The sequence below is a fragment of the Medicago sativa genome, chromosome 1 (assembly GCF_051527215.1).
Source record: "Medicago sativa cultivar Bolivia chromosome 1, Bolivia_mono, whole genome shotgun sequence".
Classification (NCBI taxonomy): Eukaryota; Viridiplantae; Streptophyta; class Magnoliopsida; order Fabales; family Fabaceae; genus Medicago; species Medicago sativa.
The window spans coordinates 61,589,469-61,600,307 of NC_140749.1; the positions used below are offsets into that span (position 1 = coordinate 61,589,469).

Below are 10,839 nucleotides of genomic sequence, written 5' to 3' on the forward strand. Positions count from 1 at the left end.
TCTTGCATATTTCCCCTTCATGTATCAATGGGTAGATTATGACTTCTAGGTTTAAAAAAAGGCATGCTTAAATCTATCTCAATATAGATTCTTGCAAACTTCTCCTTAAGTGAATATTCACTTTGAGCATCGCTCCTACTTGAGTACCAATTTGCCAAAGAAATCAACCAAACTGACACTTTGCTCGACATCTTATTTTCATGGAGAAAGAATTGTCTTCAATGTTGCACCAAAAGATATTGATCCACTATAAAATGTATGATTACAATCCCTGATAAAGGAAAAATAAACTAGGTTGAAACCTTCATCCATGTCCACGATTTAGATAACCATTTCAGACCTATTTGTGTTTAAGTATATGTTCCAAATGTTTAAAACTTGCCTTCTTACCCATAACCCTAGTAAACTAGGATTTATACACGACTTAGGCCAATCACACCATTCATCATCTTGAAAAGAGACTTCAAGTCAAATGCCAACGACTCGAGTATTAGTTTTTCTATTCCAATATTGTAATAATCAACGATCAACCAACTTTTCATGGATCGCCTCGTAAATCAAATTTAGCCACTTCTATTTTTAGGATTATATAATCGCCTCTGTTCATAGCATAATGTCTCCTTATTTGCAATAATCTCATCATCCACGTCCCACTGACGAACCTTCTTACTACAACTGAACATGTCTTCCTTCCTCTCTATTTTGGCCATGCCCCGCCATAGGGTTTGGAGAAACTTCGACAGAGCTCGTAGTCTCTCCCTCCCTCTATATCTCTCCCTCCCTCTATATATCAAACTTTATTTTTCTGGGTTACAAAATATTGGTACAAACTTTTCATTATTAGTGATTATGTGAGACACACAAAGTCAATTTTCTCCTTCCAGCAAAATTTTCTTCAAAAGCAAAGAGTTAAGAGAGATCAAACCTTAACCATTTACTTAAAATCGCAGTCTATTACCGCTTTGATTGATCAATAATTGATTCAATTTTTGGTTTTAGTCCAAACTCATACTGCATAGGTTTGTTTGGTTCATTTTATTTTTTTTGAAGGGATTTTTTTAGAGAGTTTAAGGGATTTTTTTAGAGGCTTTTTGAAGGGATATGTTTGTTTGGTTTTAATCATCAAAAATTCATTTCATAAAAACAAAAACCTTCAATAATTCATTTCCTCACAAACAAAAGTCATCAATATATCACCATTCAACTATCATTTTCAAAAACACAAAAATCATCAAAACAAACCAGCCAGTGTCATCATCTTCTTCATCTCAAACCACCTGAGCTCAGATCTCAATTCTCAAACCTTCACAATGTCAACAATTCCCACAATCCCATCACCCCTAAAAGCCGTAACACTAACCCACGTCCGTTACGAAAGAGGCGATCCCTTAGGCCATTTCCTCGCCTGGATCTCCCTCATCCCAGTCTTCATCTCCTTCGGCGGTTTCTTCTCCCACTTCATCTTCCGCCGCGAAATTCAAACAATCTTCTTCTTCTTAGGCCTCATCGTTTCACAGTTCATCAACGAAATCATCAAAACCTCCGTTCAACAAGATCGCCCTGAAACATGCGTGCGTCTTGAAATGTGCGATTCTCACGGTTGGCCTTCAAGTCATTGCCAATATATGTTCTTTTTCGCTACTTATTTGACCCTTTTGTACGCTAAAGGAAATGGGTTATTTAAAAATGTGATTTTTAATCTTTTTACTTGGTCTTTGGCGATTTTGACGATGTATTCTAGGGTTTATTTGGGTTATCATAGTGTTTCTCAGGTTTTTGCTGGTACTAGTTTGGGGATTTTTATTGGGGCGCTTTGGTTTTGGGTTGTGAATACAGTTTTTTCGCCTTTTTTTCCTGTTATTGAAGAAAGTGCTTTTGGAAGGTGGTTTTATGTTAAGGATACTTCACATATTTCAAATGTGTTGAAGTTTGAGTATGATCAAGCTAGAGCTGCTAGAAAGAAGATGGTCTCGGATTCAAAGTCTGATTAATTAATGGGTATGTTGCTTATTGTCTTCAATTTTGTGTATTGTTGTTGTTGTGATGCAAATTTTCAGGATTTGAAATTATGTAACTTTGGAATTGAATGTTGTGTGACATGAAAGTCACAGGAAATTATTGGATTGTGTTGTAGGATAAAACTTGGTTGTTGTTGTTGCATCGTTATGATTCTGGAAAAAGATGATTCCATTAGTTATAGAAGGATCCATGACTTTTCATTTGAATCAATCAGGCTTCCAAAAGGTTGTGAGGTGGCGAGAATACTAGCTATTGTTAGTTCAATGTCAAATTGTTCCTTCCTGGGTGGTCAAGCAAAACAATGTTTAAGTTATAGCCCACACTGTAATCTATATTCAATTCTTGAGTGTTAAGAACATGTGCAGTGTGTTTACCCTTGTGTTAATAAAGATAGATTGGTTGATCCAAAAATAAAATGACAATAAAGAGAGATTGATTTTTGATATCATATTTTGAGTTTAAGTTATTTCATTTCCACTCTATTGTGTTCTATGTAAAATGCTTTTAATTATTTTAATTTAGGAGAATATAAGATGGTTGATTTAGGGCAATGTTGAGCATGGTTTTCCTCTCCCTGACCCTACAGAAAAGTAAATGGTAATCATCCCCGTGAGCTTAGCTAAGTTGGTAGGGATATTGCATTTTATATGCAAGGGCCGGGGTTCGAACCCCGGACACTCCACTTCTCCGCAATTAAATTGTGTGAGCTCTAGCCACTAGGCTACTTGACCAAAAAAAAAAAGAGAAGTAAATGGTAATCTACTCCTAAAGAGCATATCTATATATCTGAAATACCTGTCAGATATTCGGTGTAAATATGACTTCAATTTTGGAATTCAAAAGAACAATATTAATTCTGTTTTAATACATGTTGATATCTTTTGAAATAAAACAATCTTTTGAATCAAGAATGAAAATAGTAACTTGAAAATTAAACATTTTAGCTCCCAACAACTCCATATTACCTTTTCTTTTGAATAAACCTATAAGTGTTGAATTGGTACATATTATAAACTATGATATCTGCAATGATCTATATATTTCTGAAATTCAAAGTATAATTAGTAAGATTTATTCATGATCCTTTGCTAGTGTGGAGTGCTTAGTGAGGAAGATGTCTCTTAGTTAGGATGCGTAAAATATTTCTGGTGTCCTCCATAATTGTTTTGGTACATACGATGCAATGCCTATTGAAGTACTCATATGGGAGGATCCATTAGGATCGCCTTGATAATTATATCATGCAGCTATTGCCCTTCTATTTCATAAACAGATTATTGATCTATTGATAGTTATGAGAGAGTATATGCTAGGAAGGGCTAGGCACAGGCAGAGGGAGAGAACTCCCTGACTCAAAACTAACTATTTGGCATTATCTTTGAGCTGGCAAGAGGGAAGTGAGAGAGAAAACAGATCTGGTGGTATAAGATAGGGAATGATCAGTAGAGTGAGGTCGACTGAATTTGGTTGTTTACGTTTGGTAGATCCCCATGCTTTTCGAACTGTCTGGCCTTTACAGTTACATTTATATTTTATTCTCTTTGTAGCTCATACATACCTCATCAGAATCACTTTGATGTTGGTTGATATCAATATAACAGTGTTTTATTACTCTTGGTATATTTTCTGCCATTATACTTGATTGGTATCTATCATTACTAATGTAACACTTAAGTTGTACCACAACCAAACAATCTGTTGAGACATGAACTCTTTGTTGTTTGGCAAGGAGCAAAATAGTCTTCATCAGTAAAATCCTCAGGTTGTAGTACTAAGCAATCTGTTAAAACAAAAATTCTCTACACCGTTTCTTTCTGAAATGTATTTAGGTACCCTTAAGCATTTAATTCCCATTTCATCTATTTTGTTCCACCATTTAAACCAATCCTCTTCATAGATGATAGATACCAATTCAGTATAATAGGGAAAATAGCCGGAAATAGTGGTAGAAAAGAGTAATAAATCACTGTTTATTGATATCAAGCAAAATCAGAGTGATTCTGATGAGGTACAGTGTATGAGCTACAAAGAGAATAAAGTATAAATGTAACTGTAATGGCCAGGCAGTTCGAGAAGTCTGGGATCTCCCAAAGGTAATTAACCAAATTCAGTCTACCTCACTCTAGTATTGATCATTCCCTCTTGCCAGCTCACAGATAAGCCAAATACGTTACGAGTCAGGGAATTCTCTCCCTCTGCACGTGCCTTGCCCTTCCTAGCATATACTCTTTCATAACTATCATAAGACTGTATTGCTCTTTGCGCCAATGACTACCTTGATTCTTGCACCTTTTAATTATGAATTCTCCTGGCAGCCCTGCTACTTAGGAGCAATATAGCATTGCCGATATAACTTAACTGTTATATAAAAATCCTAATGCTAATCCCAACCTTTTCATTTGCTGGTCTATATCTAGCTGTAATTATCCATTGTTACAACAACAGTATTTATAGGATACAAAATAATATCTGTTTGGGGGTGTTAACCTGCAAGGACATGGTTATTCGGTACTTATGGTTTTTCTTAAATATTGTCTATAATGCATGCATATGAAGACATTATTGTGAACATAATAATCTTTACATATGATTTGGTATGTTTTGTTTTAATTGATGTTGTTCCTTTTCTATTTTCCAGGCTGGTTGCTCGGACTCTCCGAGTTTGTTTGAGGATTTGTTTTACAGGTATTTATTGCAGCATTATTAATATATTTCTTCTCTAGAGGATTCTGCTTTAGAAGCCAGCTTGCTTAGGTTACAAATGGCGTCTATGGAGAGAGCAGCAAAACACACACACTGATATTTTTGGCCTGTGATGCTGCCTATGAAATTGAATCTGAAATGATGTAACAATAGAATGTTATCACATGCTAGATTATAGAAAGACACTTGAATATTTTAGATTGTTTTCTATTTGGATTGATATGAAGAATGAAGATACATACATAAATTCAATACAAAAGTACAAACACAACTTAGGGAATAAATTCCACCGGAAATTTATCAGGGAGTTGTGTAGCATTTTTTATTTTATTTTTCATATAGTCATATGTGATTGAAACCAATACACCACTTCTCCATTATCTTGTTGCTCATTGATTATACATCTTTTGCTGCCATTGAAGTTTTTATGTGGTGAAATGGAATATTATTTTTGGTGAATACCATGATAAAATTTAATAATTCCGTTATACTATTTTATACCATTTTATTTGGAAAACATACAGTCTCAACAAGTAGACTATAGAAAGAAGAAATAGAATCAATAGGAAGGAAAATAAAGCTTATTCTGATCTATTGAAGAGTTGAATCAACATTCTGCAAATATTGAAACTAAGAAAGGGAAAAAGGGAAATGAGTCCAAGCTGGAGCTGCTAACTACACCTATTTTTTTTTTTTTTCCGATGAATGAAATATTATTAAAAACTCCGCACCAAGCATCACAACAAGACACCTCTACCCACCACCTTCTATGAAGGGCTGTAAAGGGCTCACACGATCATGTGTTCGAAGGTGGACAATAGACCATACAAAGATATACACCAATGGCAAGGCATACAAAGATAACACCGATGTTGCCTGCCAAAGAGATGTCTTACAGACCAAAAACAAGTTGCCAATTCACCAATACAAGAACCTTAAAACAACCACGGACACCCTAGGGCTCAAACAGAAAAAATAGTAGCAAAGCAGAACTTTTTACTGCACCAAACCATCACCAAAACCAAAAAATTAGCAGCATAGTCGAACTGTATGCAACATTCTTCGTTATTCGAAACAGATGACAGAAAGCAATGACTTGAAAACCTACTGCAAACGGATCAAAACAACCCTGCAGAAACCAAACAAAGCTTAATTCATAAACCACACCAACCCCGTCCTGTCATCGAAGATCCTTCCTTTGCTAGACAATCCGTCTCTTGGTTTGCTTTCCTTAGGACATGGACAAAGTCAACACCTTTCATAATCAACATAAGAATTTTTTAATTTGTTACGGTAGAATCTCAATTGCCACGGACTCTCGCCAAAATTCTTTATCAAAGACAATGCATTCTTTAGGTCGGATTCAATAATTAATTTATCTAATACAAGCCACAATTGATCCAAAAGCACCTCGAGCGCAAAAACAATAGTGACCAGTTCCACCTCATTTGGTTCCCTTTGTCATCATGAAGGACTCCTCCAGTATATGCATGCCCAAGTTTCCCTCTAGCAGAACCGTCAACATTCCACTTCAAAGATTTTGAGGGGGGATCTGCCACCTTAAACACGGTCTCAAATTCACCTATTCACGCCACGTGCTATGTTAGGAGTCCCACATCGTATAATCAAGCAAGGAACAACAGAACACATGTCTGATATAAAAGTGCAGCTAGAAAGTTTCCAACTAATACATTTCTCGGTCTTTTGATTAAGATCAAATGTTGTATATATTTTTATCAATTTAATATTTGAAATGTGAGTCATTGGCTCACACGATATTAAATCAATTTGTTGAAGTAGAGAGTTCACTACAATAACTTGCTATTGATTCTCTCTTGCGTTACACTATTGTATTGGTTTGTTGGCACCCCACTAATTTTAGTTCAAAATTTATTGCAATTCTTCCTAGAAAAATTCTTTGGATCCAAATTTATTATATTTTTGTTTTCCGGTGGTGGTGGTTGTTGTTGATGGCGAACAAAACAGGTCTTTATTATAAATGGAACATAAATTCAACTCTTTTTAATGATAATTATCATGTTGGTTTGGACATGCGTCACGGGGGATTATAGTGGCTCTTCTTTCTCTCCACTCCAAATGGAAGGGTTTTAGCCCCCTACAAGTTTTTAAATGGATTAACAATCTGGGTAAATTTAATGTCATCTTTGAGTCCTATTGTAAAACAATTGTAAATCTATCTTTTTTTTTCACACTAACGATTGTAAATCTTTTGGATAATGAATGAGGTTGGAAACATAGTGACATACTTAAGGTTTTTTCATGTTTTTATTTTAAAAAAAAAAGTTTTTTCATCTTAATATTTGCAGTTTATAAGATCATTTTTCTATGACATAAGCAAATTGAAATGTTTACGGTATAGCTAGATCTACATTGTCACGTAGTCATCTTGCTTAGTTGTCACAATAGTGTTACGTTAGGTCTTAAAAACACAAGTGAAACACTTAATTAAAAAACAAGTATTAGACGCAAAGTTACTTTAATTTAATGGGTCATGCTAACCGGTGTCTCCGGGGCACTGGTTAAGCATACAAAAAAAGAAAATTCTTACCATAAAAGGAAGCTTTGTTGACTTATTTATAGATTAATTAAACAATTTTCAAAGCAATAATTAACATATAATTTCCCTTTTTATTATCCTTAACCAGTGCCCCGGGGGCATCTGTTAGCATTTCCCTAATTTAATTTGTGTTAGACATTAACGCGCTATTCTGCTCCTATCACTACGATCAATCTTTTGGTAGGTTTGGCTTTATTATACCTTTAACTAAATGTAAATGTATGAAATAAACAGAAGAATAGAATACCGGTTGTTGAATGCAATATAATAATACTAATGTAGTTGTAATCAATAATAATAATAAGTGGTAATCATGTTGTCCCCGGCCATGGCCAGTTCCGAAATTTCAATCTCTAATTAAGAACAAGAAATTAATATGAATGGCCACCCTGTCTCATTTCTATTATTAGATTAGATGGTGTCCTTGTCAGAAAATTTGAATAGTGGAAATTGTAATTTATCATATATGTTGGCTTAAAGTTTTTTGAAAAATTTAACATGTGTGATGTGTGTCCAAATTAATCTTATTTTTGACTGGGTGTGTCTAATCTTCTTAAGATCATGTTTAAACATGGACTAATTACATGGTACACAAGTAGAGTAGTGTGTACACGTTTCTTTATCATATCAGTAAGTATTATCATATTTCACTTGATCTAATGATAAAATTTATTGATTCAATAATAAAAACAAGGCTTAATTCCATGTTTGGTTCCTTATGAAACATAAGGGACCAACTTAAAACTTTTAAAACATAAGGGACCAACTTGAAACCTAAAATAAACATAAGGGATCATACATGCAATTAAGCCTAAAAACAAATTTGTACATGATACAATATCTATCTCACTTGTACATCATAAAACTATTCCTAAAAGTGATAAATATTCGTCCACCAGGTTCAATAGTAACTTAATTAAGGTTGCAGCTTGGGGAAGGATTTACAAATTATTAGAAGAGGATATGGTTTTGGATTTTCAAACTAGTTTGATAATCACTTAATTAGAGTCTTAGGATAATGGGGAGAAAACTTTCTTTTGGAATGATCCTAGGATTGCGAGCCTCCATAAAGGGAGGGGGGCAATTTCCGATGACATAAGTGGGAAAGCTCAGATTGCGTAGTAGAGACCCCTAAAGAAGGGGATCAAAGCTCTACAAAAGGAGGACAACCCTAATTTTTAGTGTGTGTGTGTGTGTGTGAGAGAGAGAGAGAGAGAGAGAGAGAGAGAGAGAGAGAGAGACGAGATAGGTCATCGCTTTAACACTCTAATTCATCATTGCTAATAACTTAACAGGTTAGTCGCATGAACAATTTTTAAATTACATTGTGCCATATACTTAAAAAGATGATTGTTAGGAGTCTTATATTGAATACATAAAATTTCTCAATGTGGTATTTAGGTCTTCAGCCTCTCCTATTTAATGTACTATTCTTTGGGTGCGTTGAGCTTATCTCGTAAGCTTAAGTTCTAACAATTTGTGTGTTCATTGATAGTTGATCGCATAATGAGCTATCTTTAAATTGAATTAAGGTGTTCCGCTGAATAGCGTTATATGAGTTAAGCCTCTGAAAAGGAAATGACTACCTTCACTCTTTTATGTTGATAGAGTGAAAGCATCTATAAATGTTAAGAACATAATAAGTGGGACAATGTTAGAAACGTCACATTAAATAAATATAAAAGTGCTCGACATGATACCTAAATCATAAAACTCTCTTACTTAATTAACTAATAATTTGCGTTGAGTTGAGTGCCATTTAACTCATAACAAGGTTGAATTTCAAAGATGTGAAGTTCACACATTGTTGTTGGTATATGGTATGACTATAGAGTACTAGTTTATGAATTAGGTTTTAATTAAAATAATGTGTTCGACAAGTAACCTATTGAAACTTTAGGTTTTACATCGATGACATTTAGTGAAAGGCAAAAGTAAAGTTGCAAGAAATTCCTTTGTTACGGGATCAAAAGAAAAGTCAAAAAAAAAAAAAAAAAAAAAGAAGAAGAATTCATACTATGCATGAAATAATTAGCAAGAATAAAAAGAAGGAAAAGCATATGGGACCGATTTGTTTGTGTTATCCAAACAGAATTTTCGGCAAAATTTCACAAAAGTGCTTTCTCAAGTCTATTTAAAAGAAAAAGAACCTAATATTTATTAAATAACCATAATGGTAATTTTTCAAATGAGATAATTCTATTTGAAAAACAAAGTGACATTAATATTTTTTTGTCAATATTTTTATTAAATGAAACTCACTTGCATATGAACTATGAGTTTTTAGGTAAAAAAAAAGTATTAAAAAATAATATGTATTCATAAAAAAAAAATATCTAACCATAATGCATTTAAAAAATGAATGTATTATGTTTCTCATATTTAAGACAAAAAAATTGTGTGGTACTACATTCATCTCTTATGCAAGACCCTCTTAGAGTCTTAGTAAATTCACAAAAATTATAAAAAAAAAATGTTTTTCATTAAAATTGTCAACAACCGCATTATCTTTTTAATTAAGTGTATTTCAGTTGTAATTGATTAAAAAAATAAAATTGTGGATGCTAATATATCAAAAAGAGTTTCATTAAGGTGTTTTTTTTTTTTTGAGGGGAAGGTGTATTATTTTAAAAAAAATTACTCTTGCTGTCTTGCATATCCAATTGAGAGATCGTTCATTTACTCATGTTGTTACTCGTGTTAAAATGTGTGGCTCATTTGTAAAAAAAAAAAAAATTGTCCTAAATGAATGACTTTCGATTTTCAAGATAATACTAATTTTTTTTCTTCCAATTCTAATATCTAATTAATATTTTTTTTCCTAAGTAAATACATTTTATTGTGTATTTATGTTAATGGTGATTACACCCGTGCATATTAAAGATGGTGGTCTATGAAGCCCAGATGCATGATACGATACGACACTGATACGTCGATACGGGAAAATTTTAAAATTCAAGATACGATACAGTTGAGATACTTCAATAAAAAAATTAAATTTAAACTATATATTAAAACTCAAAACACAAAATATGGACTAAAACTCAAAAGCAAAAAAATTGACGCAAAACCTAGACCAAACAGACATAGAAAAACGATAAGGCACAACAATGAAATTGCCTTCACACACCAATAAACAATAACATCGTCCTCAGACAAAAAAAAGAGACACAAAACAGACGGCGACAACAATAGAAATATAAATGTAAGTAATATTGATAATAAAGAAAGCGACAATTACTCAATTACATATATGATATATCCTAAATAGAAAACATCTGGTAGCCCGCGCATATCAGTTTTCCACCGCCTATCCCTCGTATCCCAGATGTATCTGAAAAGTATAGGATAATTGTTTTAATTTTTTTTAATATTTGGATACTCTCCTGATACGTATCAGGAAGTATCATACATGTCTCAGTGCACGATACGCAGGGGATACAATACGTCATCTATTTTGAAGTATCTGAACTAGAGTGGTAAGTGTTGAACAATGTAACACAAGGTAGAGAAGTTATCTTCCAACCAGACACTTGGCA

General features: G+C 33.5%; 1 protein-coding gene and 1 non-coding gene across 2 annotated transcripts; both read left to right on the top strand.

Annotated features, from left to right (window-relative positions):
* Positions 1–1,209: 1,209 nt before the first annotated feature.
* On the top strand, positions 1,210–5,029 carry LPPGAMMA (Phosphatidic acid phosphatase (PAP2) family protein). Its single transcript, XM_085726158.1, has 2 exons — positions 1,210–1,998; positions 4,658–5,029. The coding sequence occupies exon 1, from the start codon at positions 1,311–1,313 to the stop codon at positions 1,989–1,991; it is 681 nt and encodes a 226-aa protein (XP_085582284.1). The 5' UTR covers positions 1,210–1,310; the 3' UTR covers positions 1,992–1,998; positions 4,658–5,029.
* A 1,380-nt stretch (positions 5,030–6,409) lies between these two features.
* On the top strand, positions 6,410–6,595 carry LOC146956088 (U2 spliceosomal RNA). The gene has a single exon (XR_015025087.1). It is a non-coding gene; the product is annotated as a U2 spliceosomal RNA (small nuclear RNA).
* Positions 6,596–10,839: the final 4,244 nt, after the last annotated feature.